This window comes from Pelodiscus sinensis, chromosome 28, assembly GCF_052426305.1.
Source record: "Pelodiscus sinensis isolate ZL-2025 chromosome 28, ASM5242630v1, whole genome shotgun sequence".
NCBI lineage: Eukaryota > Metazoa > Chordata > Testudines > Trionychidae > Pelodiscus > Pelodiscus sinensis.
In genome coordinates, this window is record NC_143079.1 from 15,112,715 (window position 1) to 15,135,285 (window position 22,571).

At 48.5% G+C, this 22,571-nt stretch overlaps 1 protein-coding gene and 1 long non-coding RNA gene across 2 annotated transcripts in view; one reads left to right on the top strand and one right to left on the bottom strand.

Annotated features, from left to right (window-relative positions):
* LOC102447192 (hexokinase-2) overlaps positions 1-22,571 on the bottom strand; it is a 61,735-nt gene that overhangs the window by 33,655 nt on the left and 5,509 nt on the right. The window contains exons 2-3 of the mRNA XM_075911086.2: positions 12,788-12,950; positions 3,686-3,834 (exon numbers count right to left, since the gene is read on the bottom strand). Of these exons, the coding sequence (XP_075767201.2) occupies positions 3,686-3,834; positions 12,788-12,950 (312 nt within the window). The remainder of the gene's footprint in view (positions 1-3,685; positions 3,835-12,787; positions 12,951-22,571) is intronic.
* Positions 20,333-22,220, top strand: LOC142820943 (uncharacterized). Its single transcript, XR_012897961.2, has 3 exons — positions 20,333-20,371; positions 20,869-21,236; positions 21,432-22,220. It is a non-coding gene; the product is annotated as an uncharacterized LOC142820943 (long non-coding RNA).

The following is a 22,571-nucleotide window of genomic DNA, read 5'->3' on the forward strand; positions in this document are numbered from 1 at the left end:
TACAAAAACTAAACCACAGCGCTGGACCCAAACATGACCAGTGTGAGTCAGTCAGCACCTCAGGCTCTGCCCACAAAGCCAAGCAGCCAGCACTTCCCACAGTACCCCCGGGGGAGAGAAATGCCAACAACATGTACCCATCTGTTCCAGCCAGCCCGTCCGCTTTAATTGGTCATTGCTCACCCCGCCTGGGAGACGCCTTGCCTTTGTGGAGGCCATGTTCAAAGGATCCTACTCAGGTTCAGTCCTGTGTAAACCCAAACTTCACCGCGGGCCGCAAACAAACAGGCGGAGGGCCACATGCAGCCCACGGGCCATGTGTTTAGTAGCCCTGCTCTAATCCATCGGGTGCCATCGACTGTCTTTCACTGGCCCACATCACTCGCCTTCTCCACCAAGAAAGGAAACCGAGGCAACTTTTGTGGGTGTTCTCTGGAAAAGTCTGTATTCTTGATTTTAACTGGGTTTGGTATTTTGGGACTTAATAGAACACATCGTACTAAACCTCCAAATAATTATTAAGACTCTTTTGCAAGGTGCCCAATACCATGGTGTCTGGGTGCAGTTTGCTTAGTTTCAAATAAATCCCATGGGTGTCTTCTCCGGATCAGCCTTGTGGGGAAAGGGATTGGATATCATGTCATGGTTAAGGCAGGGGATCTGAGAGTTCTTAGTTCTGCTGGGGACTCTGCAAGTTTTGACAAGTCACTTCCCCTTTGCACCTCAGTGCATGCTCTGTGACAGCAGGGGTAGAGCGAACTAATTCTTTATTATATGCTTGGAGATCTTCAAACCTGGGGTGTTAGAGAGCAAAACATCAGGATTTCCTTGATAGTTCAGGACGGTCCAGAACTTTGATGAAGAAAAAAAACCCTCTCTTATTTGGTTCTTTAGACCTTGACTGCAGGGAGGCTTTGTAATGAAATTCACTAAGATATGTTAACACAACAAATCTAGCTAAGATTTAGTTGTTTCCTCCCCAAACCAAAGTTTGGAAGGGTAGCTCATTTAAGCAGTTGCTGCTGGAGCAAGCCCCTAACAGACAAAACAAACGATTTGTAGTAGTGTATCGAACTCTGGTGTCAAGCAGGGGTCAGGGCCAGGATGCAAATTTGTCTATCTGCACATAGGCCATGGTGGGTAGCCGGAATGGAGACAAATTCCCAACACAGACAAGGATCTGAATCACCCAAGCTGACCGTGGCTCAATCCTCAATATCCTAAGTTTTCAGCAAAGAACAGCACTCAATCCAGTTTCCTCAGCTCTTTAGTTCAAGGCAGTTTCCCCCCCTCTTACCACACTGTAAACGCCCAACAGAGACGAACCTCAAGGCATCGACGTTCCTCTACAAGGGATTGTAATAGGCTACAGTTGCCTCCTCCCCACAAGGCTTTCGAAATGCAAAGACAGATGATGCCAGCTTGTCTTCAAGTGGTATAAAGCAGAGGAAATACTCCTTAGGACTATCACACAAAAAAGGGAGGGATCTTAACATCCCTCTTAGCAACCATTTCAGGGACACAACACCTTGAACCACCTTGATTGATCAGACCTCATATAGGTTGTGCCGATCACAACAGGTCTTCAGTTCTTCTCTCATCTACTGGTATTTTTTTCCCATTTGCATTTGTGTTAAGCCAAAATCACCACCACAACGGGAAGGGGGGGGGGGGAGGGAGTCATACAATGTGTTTCATCACCTGCCAACCTTTATATTTCACACTTATATAGCTCTCTCTCTCTCTCTCCTCATCTCAAAACACTTGATTAATGTAGGTATCATTACATTCATAGAATCATAGAGCTGGAAGAGACCTTAGAAGGCCATCAAGTCCAGCCCCCTGCCCAAGGCAGGACCAATCCCAACTAAATCAACCTAACCAGGGCTTTGTCAAGCCGAGACTTAAACACCTCTAGGGATGGAGATTCCACTACTTCCCTAGGTAACCCATCCCAGTGCTTCACCACCTTCCTAGGGAAATAGTTTTTCCTAATATCCAACCTGGACCTCTCCCACCGCAACTTGAGACCATTGCTCCTTGTCTGCTATCAAATCCCCCCTCACTCTTCTCTTCTGCAGACTAAATAGACCCAACTCCCTCAGCCTCTCCTCGTAGGTCATATGCTCCAGCCCCCTAATCATTTTGGTTGCCCTATGCTGGACCCTCTCCAATACATCCACATCCTTCCTGTAATTGGGGACCCAGAACTGGACACAATACTCCAGATGTGGCCTCACCAGAGACGAGTAAAAAAGTCAAAGGGGGAAACTGAGGCACAGGGCAGGGACGAGACTAGCAGGTTAATGGCAGAGGAGACGACAAAACTCGGGTGTGCTGCCGACTCCCAACATCCTTCATTCCCATCCATCAGTATCTTGCAATGATACTGCAGTTTCCTTGCTCCACTCAGGGCCCTCGATCGAGTGCAAACATGTCTCATACAAAGCTTCCACGGATTAATTCTGAGCACGTGTCTTCCCAGCACCCGCTCGGGGTCACCCCTTCACATGGAGGGCGCGAGAGATCTCCCTGGGCAAGAAAGGAGCCATTGATTAATGCTTCTCACCAACCAGAGGAGAGCATCTTTCCCCTGCGTCTCCCTACGGCAAACATGATGCTGAGAGACATGTGAACGGATGGGGAGTAGAGTGGGGGAAGGGGCTCTTATGTAAGATTTAAACTGGGATTAGGCACTGTGGGGAAGATGGGATCAGAGGGGTATTAGAGCTATGTGGCTCTCTTGATTTCTGTCCTTTCAGTGCTGGCAGACCAGCACACCACCCTAAGTAGGGCCAAGATTTTTAGCAACTGGCCATTTTGAATGAACAACACCCTTTAAGTGGACTATTTTCCAGAAAGTGTCAAGGATCTGCCCCTCTGAAAACAAGGCCCCGTTACCGGATCTTCTAAGCCCAATTTGAGACCACGGCAGCCATGCTGACACGAAGGAAAAAGGTGCATTTAACATGCATTAGAAATCCCTAATGGAGAGGGTGCAAGTTGTAGTTTGAAGTAAGGAAGTTAAGGACTAGTAGACTATTCGATAAGCAAATAAGAGGCAGCAAAGGGGAGGGGGAAGAAGGGTACATCAAAGTGGCAGCACCGCATGGAGCCGGGGTCAGCTGGGGAGTCCCCAGCTGATCCTGGCTCCACATGGCATTTCAAAGCGGCAGCACCACAAGGAGCCCGGGGTCAGCGGGGGACTCAGAGTCCCCCACTGACCCCAGGCTCCATGTGGACACTGCCACTTTGAAATGCACAAGAGCCCCCACTGGGGCTCTTGCACATTTCAAAGGAGGAAGGCGGAAGTGCCTATCGACTAGTCGAGGGAAATTCCGTTGCCTATTCGGCTAGTAAATTAATCAATATTTAACATCCATTGTTTGAACATGTTAGTGGTGAACACGGGTGTAAATACCTACCAGCTAACGCATGTTAAAATGCAAACTGGCCTGTTTACACTAGGGTCAAGCGTAGTCACCTTTAGGCCTAGCGAAGGCCGGGCCCAAGAGACCTAAAATCATTAGTGGCTTGTAAAAGTCTTGGCCTTTACACTTACGCAGAGCGTGGCTTGCTTCCTGCTCAAATACCCAGCACAGTCAAAGGGCACGGCAGGCTGAGCGCTCGGAAACAAAAGCGTTATGCGTGGCTGGAGGAAAAGAGGGAGGGAGGTTAGACCTACCTGTACCCCGCTCCCACGCATGAGTTCCTCTGGTATGGCATAGATCTGATTCTCCATTTCTACCTTCCGCAGGCCGTTATCAGACACCTTCACTCTCAGCACACGGAAGTTTGTGCCGCCGAGATCCAAGGCCAAGAAGTCTCCATTCTCTGCCGGCACAAAGAGAGAAGAATGGCTCGTGAGAGGCCTCTGGTTTTATTGACACACATACACCTGCCTTTGAAATGGAGCTACAAAAAGGCTGCCTGCTTACACGGGCTGGACTGGACCGCTGCCAGCAGTAGCATTATTGTCCTGCCACCCCAACTCTGGCCAACATGGTCAGTCAGCTCCACCCCAGAAACAGGCACAGTCCAGGAAGGGCTGAAGGAGCCACTGGTCTGGTCAGATCCCAATGACCTGGCCCTGAATGGTGCTTTAAGCTGCAAAACTGCTCTCACAAAAGGGTAAAGGCTGTACTGCCAATGAGTTAATCCCTGTCCTCAGCATGGCTAATCTCACCCTCCATTGGGTGGGAGAGGGTGAAAATTAACCTCTCAGGAATAAATCTGACCATCTATCCAGGGACCCCTTCAACCACTGCTAAAATGCAACCAGCTCTGGGGTGGAGCAAGAGCAACTTGCACAAAGTCATGGGAGAACTCTGGGCTGTGACATAAATAACTCCTACAGAATTACAAGATTTTCTGTGGCCACATCGAGCAGACAGCAACACTGTTCTCAAGACAGAGGCACCGTGGTGTTAGTTAGAGCAGAGGAACCAGGCCAGGAGACCAAATGACGTTCCCGGCCTTTTCCCGCCTTGCTGCATGGCCTCAGGAGAGCCACTCACGCTCCCTGCCAAGCCAAGCCAACGCGGTTTCAAAACTAATTCTTACCGCATGAGGCGCTTTCCCTTCCAGCCAAAGAGAATGTGGCAAAAGCTCCAGTAGGAAATAAAACACCCTTAAATGTTTTCCCTTTTATTTCTTTGCTCCGCCAACGCTCTTTAACCAGCAACGTGCCAGGGAACAGAACCAGTTTAATAAGCCACTTGCTGAGTCATCACAAGCTGCCTCTGGCATTCCTACCCAATCAGGGGACCAGCTTCAAAGCAGGCCTTTTCTGAAGGGAGGATTTTGAAATGTAAATATGCCAGACTGAGGGACAGCAGAGGGACAGAATGGAAAGGCGCCTCTGAAGTATCACAGGACTGCATCAACCCGCTAGGGCAAACGTTGAAAATACAGGGCTCCATTCTCCCCTCACCTACGCTGGGATAAAACCAGCACAACCCCAGTTGCTAACAGGGAAAAGTGGAGGAATAGCACAGTAGCAGCTCTGTGGGCCCTGCACCACAGGCCCCGTCTGAAGCCTGAACTAAAGTTGCGCTCAAGCCTTGCTAATATAAAGCAAAGTTAGCAAGAAACAGGTTGCTACCCCTCCTACAATGGCCAGGAGTCTACCAGAATCAGCATCGATCTTCCAGCATCTACTGAAAGCAATCTGGGAGGTTTTAATGGGATTTTTTTTAAATGACATTATATCATGTTGGGAACATAACAATGACTATATTGGGTCAGACCAAAGGTCCATCTAGCCCGGTATGCTGTCTTCTGACAGTAGGCAATGCCAGATGCCCCAGAGGAAATGAACAGAACAAGAAATCCTCAAGTAATCCCTCCCCTGTCACCCATTTCCAGCCTTTGATAAACAGGCTAGGGACACCATTCCTGCCCATCCTGTCTAATAAGCACTTATGGATCTAACTTCCATTCTGAATTTAACTACTTCTTTTTTGAACCCTGTGATAGTTTTGGCCTTCACAACATCCTTTGGCAAGGAGTTCCACAGGTTGACTGTGCACTGCATGAAGAAAAACTTCCTTTTTTTTTGTTTTAAATCTGCTACCTATTCATTTCATTTGGTGACCCCTAGTTCTTATATTATGGGAACAAGTAAATAACTTTTCCTCATTCACTTTCTGCATCCCTGACATAATTTTCTAGACCTCTATCATATCCCCCCCTTAGTCTTTTTTAAGATGAGGCGACCACATCTGTACGTAGCATTATAGGGAAAAAATATCTCCTGGAATAGCTTCAGTGTTAGCGTTAGCAAGCCTAGACAGAAGTCAGGCTCTCCACAGGTTCCGGGAGCATTTGTACTTGACACAATAAACCTGTGCCACTCTTATCACGGCTATACTACTATTCTTAGCAGGCTGCTTTGAAGCCCTGCTTCAAGTGTAGACGTAACCTAAGATTATGGGCCAGTCAGATCCTGTAGCAATGCGGGACCAGAAAACAATGCAAGGTAGACACACAACTCGAAATCTCAAGGCTGTCTGCAAATCCTTCATCAACAGAGGGATGGGAAATGGCGTAAATCATCTACTATTTGAGAGCAATGTTATCTACCAGCACCGACAAGCAAAGAGGGAAAGTGAATCGAGTTTATCTGCATATTTTGGTTGCCGTTAGTGGAGAGTTGCAACACAAACCCAAGCGAGACAGACTCAGATAACACAGTGTCATTTGGCTTGGTCTGTCAGATTTAGCTTAACACAGTTTCTCTGGAGTATGCCTCCCTTAAATTAATTTGATTTAGGAAGCCTGTTCACCCACCCCCCCGAAGGAGATGGGAAGCGGTCTTTTTTTTTTTTTTTTTTTTTAGAAAAAAAAATTGAACTTTCTTTTTCCAGACACCATGAGCCACTGCTGAGTTTAGGACAGGTAAGTTTAATGGCAGCATGAGTGGTGGAAGCACCAAGTTTGCTCTCTTAAGTATCTAGCTGTAGGGGAGGGAGGGAGGGAGGAAAAGCCTGCAAATCAGCACTCTGTAATTTGGGAATACATTACAGCTGCTGTGCTGTCTGCTCCAGACAGATCACAGTGCCCAGGGACTGCAAAGGGCCCAATGAGTTAATATTCCAGTGGCACTGGACCGGGGGAGCGAGAGAGATGAAAAAATAAATCAGAATTGAAACAACTGTTTGTTTCCTTAGAGCTGCCCCTCTGCTATCCCTCATCTCCTGATTAAAATACCCTGAGTTTCTAGGAAACTTAAGAACTTGCCACGATCAGACCCCAAGGGGCTAATTTCTTTAAAAATCTCATCTAAACCATCCTTCTGCCTGGCACAAGAGACCCCCAAGCTGCTATGCCGGAGACGACATAAACGCGAACCAGCTCCGTAACTTAGGGCTAAGGGGCGTGCGTGATGCCTCGTGGGACACCAAGGTCAGAGGCCGTGCACTCCCTCGCGACGGATCTGATCTGATCGCTCCCTCTGGGGGCAGGCAGCCTTGTGAGGAAGGTGGCTGGTCTCCAAGGAAAGGAGGAGAAACAGATGCCTAATTCTCAAGGGCACCCTCCAGCCAATCTCACATTAGCCTCCTCAGCAAGCCTGGCAGTGAAAGCTTTGCCCGGACTGCAACTCTCTGGTTCCACCCTAATTAATTACACTCCTATTGCAGGGAGAAAATGCCAAGCTGGTTAGATCACACTGGAATCTCTCAGGAGTAGCCACCCAAGCACACAGCATACAGGGAACACCGGCTAGCACCATTCTCCACCCGACCTAAGTAAACAGGAGCTCGGGCAGCAGCTCAGGAAATCAGCTTTTTGCTTTGCTTTAAAAATTAATTTTAAAGTTTGTTTTCACTCCATCCTCCCCACCACGCCCCTTGCACAGAACTTTAGAATCCCATGACCGTGCAGATTAAGACCCCCATGGACTCAAATGCAGGTTTGTTGAATTGATCTGGAATATTCAATCTAGTCAGTTTACAAAAAAAAGAGAGAAATTGGAGCCGCTCCAGACTTTGTCCAACATGGAAACAAAGGGGCAGGGTGGGGAGGGAGTACACACCACACCACAGCTTTTTCAATGACTGTTCTGTGCCTGTTACAATCTCATTGTTGTGAATCCACCAACTACACGCACGGCAGCGATTATTTCATAAAGTTTAGATAGTTCTAGCAAAAGAACCAGGCTGCAAAAAGGACAAGCATTCTAAAAGTCCACACACCTGTGCCAAATGAGGCTGACCCTGTTACAGCAGTAGCCTAATATTGCTTTCATCTCAGTGGGAAACGATAGGGCATAACCCCCGTGTAAATCAGTTCAGAATCAGGCCCAGTAAGCTAAGTAGCTTAACCTGACAAAATAAAAACCTGTCATCAGATGGAAACAACTTGGTTTGGTTCTATCACTGCTGAGTACAGTAAAATACCAGAGATAAAGTTTTATATAGATGGGCCACTCTCTTTCTCTCTCTAAACTATGATATATTTAAAAGCCTTCAAACCCACATGCTGTGACCTATTTTTTCCAGGTCGGGCAATCACTCAGTTCTCCCACCTACTTCAGTTGTGATGGGTGCTCTGCACTCCAGGGCTATGTCTACACTGGCGCGATCTTGCGCCAGAGAGATGCAAATGAGGCTAAGCGTGGAATAGCATCGAGACTCATTTGCATATCTAATGAGCCGCCATTTTTCCTGAAAATAATCAGCGTAGCGGCATTGCGCAAGAGGGTTTTTCTTGCGCAAGAAGGGGCAGTGTAGACAGCTCCTTCGGGAGCAAGAGCCTCTTCCGGAAAAATGGCGGCTCATTAGACATGCAAATGAGGCTCGGCGATATTCCACACAGCCTCATTTGCATATCTCCGGCGCAAGATCGCGCCAGTGTAGACATAGCCCGGGGGGGGGGGGGGGGGAATTATCCCTCAGGGCTGAGGTTTTCAAAAGATCCTCAGAGTGTTAGCTACCTACGGTGGTGCACTGATTTTCAAGGAGAGATTTGGGTCTCTCACTCCTTTAGACTTCTTTGAAAATCCTCATCTAAATACACTGATCTACTTAGGGATTTAGGCAATTTATATATTGTACTAATCTAACTCCTATGTGGTCCTTACACTGAGGTGTATATGCAATGGAGTATATATCGGGGGGGGGGGGTGGAACTTTTTTGGTTCAGAGGCCACATGACCCACAGAAAAATCAGTCAGGGGCCGTACACAGGTGAGAAGCAAAAACACCAAACCCTCACTGACGTGGCCCCTGACAGAAGGACACTCCCCTCGCACTCTAGAGCCGGGGGAGGGGGATCCAGGCTAGTAGATTTTGTGGGCCGGTCTGAGGTGGGGCAGGGCACCCGCATGGGCTTCCCAATACTGGGAGGAGGAGCCCTGAGCTTCAGGGGCCAGATCCAGGGAAGCTGGGGGCTGCATCCCTGCTCTTGGGTAACATGCAGAAGGATGTAATGGTAAGAAGAAATATCTTCCCAAAGAAAGTGACCTTTCAGAATCCCATCCCTCAGGGCAAAGCAAAGGCTCAAAACATCCCAGTGGCCTGGCTACCCCAGATGTCAAAAGGAAAGGAAAACAACGGACTGGCGAGGGACCTGAACGGCCTGCGCTGTTTGGAAAAGAAACCCGACCTCTGGAGATTAAAAGCTGGTAGCGGAACGTCCCCGTCTGCAGCAGGACTATGAAGGTCTATGCAAGAAGACACAGGGACGGGGTCTCCTCTCGCTTACTCCACAGCGCGAGTTAGAAGAAACTGTACTGAAGTCAGGGAGAGTAGAACGGGGGAGAACAGGAGGGATTCGGTGCTGCTACAGGCAAGAGGCATGTGCCTGGCTTTGAGGAGCCATTTCACTTACTGAAGAAGGTGTGGCATACCGTGGTTACGCAAGCCGGGATACTGCACCCTCCTGATTAACACTTCCTCTATTTCAGGCCAGCAGAACCCAAGCTGTGTCAGAGAGAGACCTGCAGGAGGAGGAAATGGGCAAACGACACCCCCACATTCAAGCCCAGTCGGAGCTCGCTCTAAGCGCCAGGGGGAAAACCCATGGTGGTGGCACAAAGCCGAGAGGCACATTTAGCTCAGACTCCACTTTCATGTGTCACATGATTTGCCTGAGGTTCCTTTTCTGTCTTGCAGCACGTTGTTAAAACTCGACCCGCCACAGGAGCAGTCGCAATCAGCGTTTCAGTTAACCCCTCCGGTAGCAACCAGTCCACGTGCGTGGCAGAAGCCAGCTTATAATATTCTTCTTCTGGGCACACAGAATGGCTGCTGGCTCAGATTCAGCGCACACATCCCAAAAGCCCCCTGTATTGGCAGCTGGTCCTACAGCATTCGGAGCAAATCACAGCTGCCTAGAGGAGCAGTAACAGTTCCAATTTTTCTCCCTCCTCCTTGTAACACCCTTTTAAATACCTGAAAACCGCTCTCATGTCCCCTCTCAGCCTTCCCCTTTCCAAACTAAACAAGTCCAATTCTTTCAGTCTTCCTTCATAGCTCATGTTCTCTAGACTTTTAACCATTTTTGTTGCTCTTCCTGGACCTTCTCTAATTTCTCCATGTCTTTCTTGAAATGTGGCGCCCAGAACTGGGCACAATACTCCAACTGAGGCCTAATCAGCGCAGAGTAGAATGGAAGAATGACTTTTCGTGTCTTGCTCACAACACTCCTGTCCGTGCAGCCCAGAATCATGTTTGCTTTCTTTGCAACAGCATCACACTGTTGACTCCTATTTAGCTTGTGGTCCACTATGACCCCTAGATCCCTTTCTGCCGTACTTCTAGTCAGTCACATCCCAGTCTCTGTGTGTGAAACTGATTGTGCCTTCCTAAGTGGAGTACTTTGCATTTGTCCTTATTAAACATCATCCTGTCGAGCTCAGACCCATTCTCCAGTTTGTGCAGATCATTTTGAATTATGACCCTATCTTCTAAAGCAATTGCAACTCCTCCCAGCTTCATATCGCCTGCAAACTTAGTAAGCGTACTCTCTATGCCAATATCTAAATCGCCCTTCGCTTCTCCCTAACGTAAGCCTCTCTGTGCTCTTTCAAGGAACAATCAACTCCCACACCCCGTTCCCATGCAGTCATTTATCTAGAAACGTTACTAACAAACACATTAGCGCAGCTGCCACTCTCACTGTAGGCTAGCGCCCACCGGCTCCAACCAAGATCAAAGCCCAACCATGCACCTGTATGACCCTGTCACTTGTCCTGAAGGACTTTGATTCTAACAGTGATACGCTCCCTCTATCTTATCTTTCGATCTGCATAGTCTCCTTGTGATAGATTAATCACATAAAAAATGCCCTTGATTTTTATCTGAACGATACTGGTACAAAGAGGTGGCCAGATCACGCCAGGTCTTGAGAGCTTTCTGATCCTCGCAAGGCTTTCAAAACTAGAAGCACTCAGTACTTTGCAGGATCAATCCCCTAAACTGTAAATGGAGGCAGTGTATCCTAGCGGACAGAGCTCTGGCTTGGGGCTCAGAAGACCAAGGTTCTGCTCAGAGATCTCCTGCTAACCTGTTGGGTGACCCTGGGCAAGTCATATCCCCTCTCTGTACCTCAATTTTTCCATCTGTAAAATGGGAATAATGAAACTGCCCTCCTTTGTAAAGCACTTTGAGATCTACTGAGGAAAAGTACCGAGTAACAGCTCAGTGTTATTCTTATTTTTAAGGTGTTCCTGGGCCTAATTCTCCACTCCCACTGAACCAGTTTCACACCAAAATAAAATCTACTGCATCTACACTGACAACAAACTGATGTAGTCAAATTAACAATCAGATCTGGCATCAAGCATTGACTATATTTACCAGGTGGCTGCTCCTCTGTCTAGTGGCCAACCTAGAACTGGGATCTTCTTCGCCAGGATCCCAGCTTTCATCCTTCAATCTGCCTGGTATTTGCAAAGCAACTCCAGCATCTGTACGAGGCATTTGGAATATGGAGGACAGACATGCATGCTGGGAAGAGACCTGGAAGGATCCAATCCCAAGTCTCCTAGCCAAAAGACTGTAGCTTGTGCCTCTCTCACAAAGCCAGAACTTTCTTTGCCAGGCAGTTAGCAGCGCCTTTTCGGACGTCTCTCAGGACCTCAACCCCAGCTGATGTAATTATGCCTGGCCCAGAATGCTTTACAGAGACGTTACACCAGCAAATCAGCTTTAAATATCAAACTGGTGACTGCACAAAGATTGTCAGCAGTAGAGGGAACGTAATCAGCTGGGAGAACAGAACACTCAGCCACGGGAGGAAATCCTGTGGAGTGGGGGTTTTCCAGCTACGGGTCGCACCCCAGGACTGGCTCAATGGGGGTCTCATTACTGCAGGGGGATCAGGTGGACAATGCGAGGGATAAGGCAGCTTCCTGTCTGTCCTGGTACTGCAGACTGTGCTGCACCCCAGAAGCAGCCAGTAGCAGGCCCAGCTCCTATGGGGGCGGGGGGGAGAGCGCTCAGAGCTGTGCACTGCCCGTGCCCGGAGCACTAGCTCCTCACTCCCATTGGCTGGGAACATGCTGCCAGCTGCTTCTGGGGTGCAGTAGGGTCTGCGGTGCCAGGAGATGCAGGAAGCTGCCTTAGTCCCCCTGCTTCACTGCTGACTGGGAGCTACTCGAGGTAAGCCCCTCCTGCCCCAGCCCTTCCCCCCCCAAAGCCAGAGCCCCCTCCTACCCCCCAAAGCTCTCACCCTCAGCCCCACTCCGAAGTCTGCACTCCAGTCACATGATGTTGGGTCGTGGGGCACCAACGATTTTCCTCAACTGGGTCACGAGAAAAAGAAGTTTGAAAGCCGCTGCTGCAAAGGAGTTTGGTGCATCGGTCTAGATTCTTGTACCAACACTCACTGCAGTAGCCGAGCACTTTCTGGGCACTCCTACGTAGCCTCGTGGCTAGCGAGAAACAGTCTGTTAAAAGGTTCGACTGTGACTTCATAGTACCAGGAGCGAAGGTTTCATGGTGCCCCTCAGAGGCCAGTTACCCTGCTGGCAAGCGACCGTTCTTGTTAAAGCACCAGTGAGCTGCCTTTTCAGATGCTACCGAAGCCCCTTGTGTTCACCCAGGAATGAGCATTCTCTGCTTGCCCGCCCCAGGTGATGTTGGGAGTAACTCCCTTCAAGTCGAGAGAGTTACACCAGCAGGGCAAGTGAGAGGAGACCCAATTCAAACACAACTGGAGGACCAAACCAGCGGGAGCAGGGTGTAGAGAGGGACGCATAAGCCACAGGAGAGCGTGTTCCTCCTTCCAACACCCCCACCCCCATTGTAGGTAGAACAAGCGATTCTTTGCCTCAGGTTACCTGTTCCGTCTGGGGTGGATCTCACAAACGAGGGCAACATTTTCACCGACGCTGTGGGGTTGGTGTCTGTGCCGAGACCCTTCTCCATCTCCTTTCGGAAGCGCTGCGAGATATCCTGCAGGGTTTCATCGGAGAGCCGCATGTGGTAGAGGTATTTGTCAATCTGAAAGGGGCAGAGAAGCCAGGTTAGCGCGGGGTTCGGAAATTGTGCCGTTCCCATGAGGACTTTACCCAATCCCGGGTGATCGGTGGGGACCGAACCAGAGACCTTCAGCCGCAGTGCACAGGCCTCTCAACAAAGCAAACGCAGCAACTCTAGGAGCTGCTGTAGGAGCCAGCCACTGGTGTGGGACAGGACTCACTCAGTCAGCACGTTGCATTTCCAAACAGACACAGCACAGCGTCTGAAAAGCAGCAGACCCAGCAACATCTCAGCTCATATCACAGCTAACGCTTGTCTGCTGAAACTTAGTCACTACAGAGAGAATGCCTGGTGCATCCCACCTGCCTTCCTCACAGCACTTCTCACATTAGGAGGTAAGCCTCCCCACCGACAGGCAGGTCAGGTTGATCCCCTGGCACGGGGGGAAACCGAGGCACGCAGCCGCATGGTCTGATCTGCAGAATGGCTAAGCACCTCATCGCTCTCATCCACATGACACTGGTGTGTCTGTCGCTCAGCGCCTCTGACACAAGTCAGGCTGCGTATCACTTGTCTGATCGCAAAGAAAAATGGAGGCAAAAAGTGAATCCAAGAGCCTCAACTGCCCAGCCAATGCTCCCAAGACTCATCGTGGTAAGGCCTGTGAAAGCAACCAGGAGGTCCATCTCTGGGGGGTGGGTTTTATATGTTTCAGCAGAGCAGAGGATAGGCAGGGTGAGCTGCTGGGAAGGACAAAGTCTGTGGCCGAGTTTGCATCAGCCCCTTTCCCTCAGGGCTTTATTATTCAATGCTAATAAAGCAGTCAGAGCCCCACATCTCAACCCCGTCTTTTCCCCCACCCTAGAACAATGTACTGTCACTCACAGCCCCCCCCCCATTGAAAACACCTCGCCAATTTAATTACTTGGTTTCAACTAGGAGGCTGTGTCTACACTGGGCCACTTATTCCGGAAAAGCAGCCACTTTTCTGGAATAACTTGCCAGCTGTTTACACTGGCCGCTTGCTTTTCTGGAAAAGCAATGACGATCTACTGTAAAATTGTCAGTGTTTTTCCAGAAAAACTATGCTGCTCCTGTTCGGGCAAAAGTCCTTTTCCGGAAAAACTATTCCGGAAAAGGGCCGGTGTAGACAGCACAGTAGTCTTTTCCGCAAAAAAGCCCCGATCGCGAAAATGACGATCGGGGCTCTTTTCCGGAAAAGCGCGTCTACATTGGCCACGGACGCTTTTCCAGAAAAAAGTGCTTTCCAGAAAAAAGTGCTTTTCCAGAAAAGCATCCTGCCAATGTAGACGCGCTTTTCCGGAAATACTTATAATGGAAAACTGTTCCGTTTTAAGCATTTCCAGAAAAGGGTGCCAATGTAGACACAGCTGGGATGTAAAAGAGTAGTGGAGTCTACTGCTTGCTTCCCCCCCTTGCTGCCTCTGTCTCCATGGTTCTGCCTCCCCCCACTACAGCAAACAGCCTGGCCAATCTGACTTCCAAAAGCAGGCATGCTTCCTGTTCTGGCTTCTGACTTTCCAGTGGGTGGAAACACTGCAGACTTCAAAGCCGGCAGGCGCCTTTTGCTGTTCATGCCGTTGACACAAGGGCAGGGGACACAATGTCATTTCTGCGCCCGGAGCTACACGCCGGAGGAATGAAGGGATTGTGCCAATCCTGCACCGCGGACTCCTGTGGTTCGTCGCTTGCCGACCCTGAGACAGTCTCCTCCTTGGGAGAAGCCAGCCGAGCAGTAAACTAAGAACAAACTTGGAGGCCACCTTTTCTCTAGCAGGAAGATTTCACGCGGGGCTTTTTCATCATGATGGCTAGAGACAGGCTGCACCTCCAGGCGCCCAACTCCTGCAAATTCATCATCATCACGCCCCGGCCCTCCCTTTGGCAAGAATCTCCCGCTGTTTGGGGCAGCCCCGTAAAGCTGCCCTCTTCGGGGGACAGCCCCGGCTTCCCAAGCCACAGTATTTATTTTTCCTCACTTCACTGCTGAACCTTCTCTCCCCTGGTGGAAAAATCTTCCCTTCCCCACATGGGAGCCAGGTGCCCTCCAACCACTCGCCAGCTGAGACTCACTGATGTTTGCTTGTCCACCTCTGCCCAGAAACAGCGAGCAGAGAGCATGCAAGATGCTTGCCCCGCACAGACCCCGAGGTGCTTATGATTCCAGCGCATTGGAAATAATCAGCAGTCTCAAGAAGTGGAGTGAGCTTCCTCTAGTTCCACAAAGCCCCGGCAAGCTTGGAACATCGTCTCCCACACACTCAGACGGGAGCTACCGTCTTTTAGTGAATATACCCCGCACCCAAATATACCCCGCAGTTTTTGCAGTTTGAGCAGAAAAAAATCTTGCACACCCCACGCACGAGTATAACCCGCAGAGTATACAAGACTTTTTTTCAAACTGTTCGGGGAGGGGAGTCTTCTATGGGTTGAGGGGGGGAGGGGCGAGGAATTAGCCACCCTCCGGATGGGGGAAGCATTCACACCCCCCCCCCCCCCCGGGTCCTGTGCGGCCGCACAACCTCCAGGCGGGGGAATGAGAGTGCTCCCCCGCCCCTTCCTGCAGCCGCCAGCCTCCGGATGGGGGAGCGCTCATCCCCCGGTTCCTGCACAGGAGCGCTCCCCCCGCCCTTTCCTGCGGCTGCGCAGCCTCTAGCCTCCGGGCAGGGGGAGCACTCATGTCCTGGTTCCTGCGCAGCCACAGGAAGGGCAGGGGGAGCGCTCCTGCACAGGAACCGGAAGATGAGCGCTCCCCCGCCCGGAGGCTGGCGGCTGTGCAGTGGGGGAAGGGGCAGGGGAGCTTACCACCAGGTGAGTTAAAAAAAAAAAGTATACCCTGCACCCGAGTATACCCCGCGGGGGGGGGGGGGTTGCGGGGTTTGTAAAAACGAATATAACCTGCGGGGTATATTCGCTAAAATACGGTACTAGCCATGATATAACCTGCGGGGTATATTCGCTAAAATACGGTACTAGCCATGAGTCTGCCATCTAGCTAAGGCAGGTGAGGCTGTAAGCCAGGCTATCCCACAGCCACGCTGGAGAATAGCATTCAAAGCGCTTAAAAAAACCGTAAGCAGCTACTTGAGTTAGGTTAGAGAAATGGCCACGTTTGGAATCAAACCAAGGTCCCATCCAGCAAACGCAGCGGAGGTATTAAGGCCCCAATTCTGACAAATACTTAATCACCGGAGTGATTTCAGGGACTATGCTGGGGGCCGGGGGGAGGGGCATCACCAATCTGAAACCGAGACTCACCATTCCCATGCAGCGCACCGTTACAAACGAGCGCTTTGCTGACTCAGGGCCTAAGTGAGGACTCTGGATTCCGGGCAAGTTGTAACAAAGCCAGGCCTGTGGCTAGTCAGGTGGCAGTAAAGGAGGCTGAAATGCAAAACTACTTGGGAATTGACAATGTTATTTAGGAATTACCAAATGAAATCCAGAACCCCACAATGCTATGCAGTTCCAATTGGCCATTTGCATTTAGTGCAAGAGACTAACTTAATTATAATGAATCATTTATCATTATAATGTTTATCATTATAAACGATCTAGCAAGATGGGAGAATTAGCTTGTGACTGGGACAGACGAAGGCCTTTGAAATTAACAGACCAAAATGGGCTGTTCTACCTTTTTAAAGATCATTAACCATGTCTGGAATGCAATCTAGAAAAGGAAATTTCCTTGTGATGGAAAAGTTTCCCTGAAGACATCGAAACTGGGTAGGTGGCAGAAAACGGTAGTACTCGAGTTTAAGATGGAATAGGTTATACTCATGCATAGCACACATAGCAGGGAAAAAATACACTTGGATAGAAGTTCAGTTCAAGAACCAAACCTCAAGAATTAAAATTCCAGCAGAATGAGACACCAACAACCTAGTGACCCATTCCTCATTCTCCTATTAGCTACAATCCAGGCACGGTAAAAGCTGATCCCGAATCCAAATTAGAGCTATAGACTAAAGCAGACGTCATGAATATTTGGCAACTTAAAAACCAAGCATCTTTTATATTCTGAATTTAAAAATACTAAGTCTCAAACTTCCAGCTTTTTAATAATACCTCATTGAAAAACTGACTACGGTATAGTCCACTTTTTGGCCTAAACTGTTGAACAGCTGCCTTGATTCATCCCAGAGGTGGCTGCATCACCCCTGAGTGACAGGATCTCTACATAGCCCCTACCTCAGAGGAGTTAAGAGGCTTCTGCAGTCCATATTGGGGTAGTGCTCTTGAGATCCTCAGCTGGCAGTGGCTGTATAAGATGTCAGCAATGCTCATGCATAACTGCAATCCCTATTTGTGGAATTCAACCACAGTAGGAGAAACGGCAATTACACATCCTTTCACCACGCCACTCTCTCTGTTGGCAGCGCAGCGTGAGGAGGAAGAAGACAGAGATGTCTCTAAAGCCACAATCCCAGATTTAAAGAAGCCCCACATTCATATCCATATTCAAATTCTGCAGCTTGGGACCATCTCTGTGTCCATGCCTGCTGCCTTGGGGGCAGGGGGCAAATTTCAAAGGGACCCAGGGCACTGGCTGCCACTGCTACTGTGGCAGGGACGGTGGCCAGAGCCCCACTGATTAGCTTCTAGAGCGCCAGAGTTCCACTCCACACCTCTGAAGGCTGGGGAGGGGCACAGTCTGGGCGGTGCCAAAGGCTGACTGCCCTTGGCCCCTCTCCCTCCATCATTGGCCCCACCCCTAAAGGGCACAGAGCCTGCTCCCCACACCTTGCCATGGGACCCATGGTGGATGGTCACCCTGCTGTCTGGATCCATAGAGCTGCATTCAGCTATTTTCACATTTCAGGAAAAGAGGTGAAGAAATTGGAGAAGGTCCAGAGAAGAGCAACAAAAATGATGAAAGGTCTAGAGACCATGAGCTAAGAGGGAAGACTGAAAGACTTGGGCTTGTTTAGTTTAGAAAAGAAAAGACAGAGGTTGAACATGGTAGCAGCTTTCAAGTATCTAAAAGGGTGTTATAAGGAAGAGGGAGCAAAATTGTTCTCCTTGGCCTCTGAGGATAGAACAAGCAGCAATGGGCTTAAACTGCAGCAAAGGAGGTTTAGGTTGGACATTAGGAAAAACTTCCTAACTGTCAGGGTGGTTAAACACTGGAATAAATTGCCTGAGGAGGTTGTGGAATCCCCATCTCTGGAGATATTTAAGAGCAGGCTGGATAGACACCGGTCAGGAACGATCTAGATCAGGGCTACTCAACACGCGGGACGCCCGTTTGTTTGCAGCCTGCAATGCGGTTTGGGTTTATGCGGGGGGTCAACACATGGCCCACGGGTGGGAGCCAAAACAAACAAGTGGTCAATATAATGGTCGTCTGTTGATTATATTGATATGCGTTTTAGTAGTTAAACTCCTGGATGGTCATTGCTCATTAAAAGTGCTGTCATATGGGTGTAAATTGGGTAAAATATTGCATTGTATTAATATCAGCAGAATTGACTTAAATGGGGCCTGTGTGTTGTGTAGTCTTGCCTTAATCTTTGTATTCATGCCCATGAGTGTGAAAGAAGCTATCTGCATATATATTTACACAGGGATCGACAAATAATGCAATCTACTTGCCCGTGGCGAATAGATTACAACCTGGAAAAGCCGGGTTCGGGCAACTTGTGGCCCTCAGCATGTGCTGAGAGTATCATTATGGCCATTGGGGCTTCTGAAGTTGAGTAGCCCTGATCTAGATGGTGCTTGGTCCTGCCGTGAGGGCAGGGGACTAGACTCAAGGCTCCTTCCCATTCTAGTATTCTATGATCCCTAGTAATGTCCACACTGGTTATAGAAACCCTGTACAAAGTCCAATGTTATTGCCAGTATGTTATGAAGCCTCCATCACATTATCGAGAAAAAGGAAAATGAACATTTTAAATATATACGTATTTCACCTTTGGATAATGTTTGGACTTTTGGGGATAAGAAGGCTCAACAATTGATGAAAAAACAAGGGTGGAGAAAAGTCTCAGCTAGTTTTGGGGGCTACTTGGGAATGATTTTTGCAGTATTAAAGGACAGATGTACCTTCCACAACAGCCAAGTTGTGAGGTTTTTCCGTTTCCTGCAATTTGGTCTCCCCCCTCTTGATGGCATTCGGCTCGCAAAGAGCTTGATTTTTTTATTGTACACCTTAAGGGCCTGATGCAGCTAATATTTAAGTATGTGAGTTTTGTTCAAGTTCATGCAATGATTCTCACGAGGAAAGAATTAAGCCCGTGCTTGTACGATTGGTTCCATCAATGCAGCTATTTGTAGGAGTAAAATCACTCAGACCCATAAGTGCTCACAGAACCAGCATCTCCCATGGAGTCAGTAACTGGGAGCGAAAGGAATGAAGAATCAACCTCATGTTAAAGGTTAAGAGGACACGGATTCAGGCAGCACTACCATTATGTGGCTCTTTTGTCTGGTTTGGGTTTCCCCAATTGAGCGGCAATGTTTCTCTGACTACATCAGTGTTTTGTAAATCATGGAATGATAGGAACTTCCTGCTAAGCACAACCACTTCCCATGTTGCATTATCTTTGCTATACAGGAAATACTGCAGGGCTGTTTATTTTAATGCAAAAGAATCTCAACACATGCTTGGCTTAAATTACTTTTGCATGCTGGCCCTCCAAAGGAGAGCAAGGCCCTTTGCCTCTTTCTAGGAATAATCACTTCATTTTTGTGCTGGTTTTCTCAGATCCGTGAACATGGCTGGAATTAAATTCAGAATAAACGTTTCTAGATCTACGGTATTTTCTCTTCTAGCATTCTTAGATTTGCTTGTGCATTTTAGAAGCACTGAGAGAATTTAATGTTAAAAACACATTCAAGGTCTTTTTTGTGCTGGTGGGACTGAAAGTTTGGTGTGTGTAAGACCAGACTAACACGACTACATCTCTGTTAAAAAGAGGTGAGTTTAAGTTGCAAAGTTTGGGTCTGGATCATTTCAGAACTGGGATTTTGGTTTGACCTGCTCCATTGACAACTTGACAAGCTATTGACGACACTCTGATCTGCGGCTAGCTATCAAATCCTCGGGAAGTTCAGGAAAAGCTCTGCCTAGTACCAGAATCGTCTTCTCAAGTCCCGCAGGATGCTGGTCCATGTAGCTTTTCATTTTGAATCCCCATCTCAACTATAGTTAAAACGTAATTTTAAAAATAAAGGTTTTTTGGGGGTTTTTTTTTAAATGAAAGTTTCTCAAATTCTGAAGCACAAAATAATGCTCAGGGGACATCTGACGAAAAATACTGTGCAGACATTATGGAATTATCCAGCCCTCCTAAGAAGCTGGTAGGCGGATCACCTGACACACCATCATAGCCTGGAGCTATGAGGCAAGGCTGAAGGAATTGGGCTTGTTTAGTTTAGAAAAGAGAAGACAGAGGCCACATGAGAGCTGTTTTCAGGTATCTAAAAGGGTGTCATGGAGCAGGGGGGGGGATTGTCCTCCTTGGCATCTGAGGATAGGACAAGAAGCAAGGGGCTTAAATTGCAGCAAGGGGGGGGTTAGGTTGGACATTAGGAAAATCTTCCTACCTGTCAGGGTGATTAAACACTGGAATAAATTGCCTAGGGAGGTTGTGGACGCTCCATCTCTGGAGATATTTAAGACCAGGTTAGATAGACATCTATGAGGGATGATATAGACCGTGCTTGGGCCTCCCAGAAGGCAGAGGACTGGACCTGATGATCTCTCAAGGTCCCTTCCAGTTCTAGTATTCTATGAAAATACAGTCACTTTGACAGGTGATGCAGCTACTGTTTAACGACACATGGTAACACTGTCCCAACTTAGGACAGGAAGTAAATTCATATTCATCACCTACCTAGCACTTCATATTAGCAATGCATGTAAATTTCAAGGGGCTTTGCAAAAATCAGTGTCTTTATCCCCATTTTACAGAGGGTGAAACCGAGGCACAGCGAGGTGCAAGTGACTTGCCATAGGCCACATCCTGAAGCAGTGGCACAGTAAGGATCAAAACCCATTGCCTGCCTTCCCCCCTTCATAGGGACAGAAAGGAGAAAATGTTCCAGCTATTAAATTACGAAAAGTCACGAGCTGCTGCGTGACTGTACTTGAGGTGCGGATCGCTTCTATTGACCCTGATCCTGTAAAATGTTAAACAGTTCCCAGAAGACGCTGCTGGCTTTCGCCTCCGACTGAACTGCCCTGGGAGAGTGCAAGCACGTGGCAGAAATCAACCCTGTTGTGACCTTACAAGAGAAGTGGAGGCCGACACTCCTCCAGGATTCTGTTGCAGCAGAAGGGTGAGTCAGACAATTTCCTGTAGGGCCAGTTCCTCCCCACCCCCACCTCTCCAGTGTCTCATTTTACGGGACACAATGTGCGAACGGGACACCATGCGGGGTGGAGCGGAGGAACCGATTACTAAGAGAAGTCAGGCTGCAGCGCATCATCAGGGACCGACAGACTCAGTCTTGCCCATACCAAGTATTTTACAGGAAATCAGCTGCTGTACGGAGAAGTCTGAGTGCAACCCCCTGGAAAGCCCCCACTGCAGGGCAGGAAGTATTCAAAGCTTGTGGCTCTGAGCACACAAGCTGCTGTGTATTCCACTTAGCCGCTGCTGTGGCCACTGGACAAGAGAGAAGAGAGCTGAACTGTAATAAAACATCCTGTGATTTTTGCTACCTCATTCGCCCCTTTTCTTCCCTGCCCTCCCCTCCAAATACTGTATCTTGTGAGCTCTTTGTGCCAGAAAGTATCTTTTATGATGTGTTTATACAGCACCTAGTACCAAGGGGCCTTGATCTGATTGATGCTCCAATACTATAAATGGGTATTAATAATAAAGCAGCTATGCCTAATATTTTCATCAGATCTCAAAGAGGACAACATCATTGTGTCCATTTTACAGACAGGGAAAACTGAGGCTCAGGAAGGGGAAATGATTTGCTCAAGGTCATCCAGGAGGCGGTAGAGCTGGGAACCTAGGTATTCCGAGTCACAGTGCAATGCTCTAGCCACTAGATGAACCAAGTACTAAATCAGCCGTCCTGTAGGTAGACATCTTATCCAGCCAGAAAACACAGGCAACGGGGAAGATGGACAACTTCCACTTTGCAGATTTCACTTGAAGAGACAGGCAGAGACACTGTACTGAAAGGGCAGCCTCATTAGGACAGTAAAATTGAATAACTTAAAACTTCTGTACCATCCCTAATTAGTACCTTTAGGAGGAAAAGAAAAACATTCCAGCCTAATTTTTTAGCCCTGAGTCACAAGCGTCAACGTGCAATTAGTACTTTCCCTAGCGTTATTGCTGCTACAAATGACAGCAATTTAGAGCACATGGTTCAAGCTATGTTAGTGAACAAAGCACCCAGCCTGGCCCTGGGAGGAATGTGCCACCTTTAAATGTTATTAGCCTTAAAACTTTTAAAGCACCTTTCATCTGTGGATCTCAAAGTGCTCTGCAAACATTCATTATGTTTACACAACCCCTCTGAGGTTTGACAAGCGTCATTTTGACCCACTTTATAACCGGGCAGACTGAAGGGCAAGAGACTTTGCCACTGAGTTGCCACAAAACAGTGTAAGTTCAGAACAGATCCCAGGAGTGCAAGCTCATGGACTCCAGC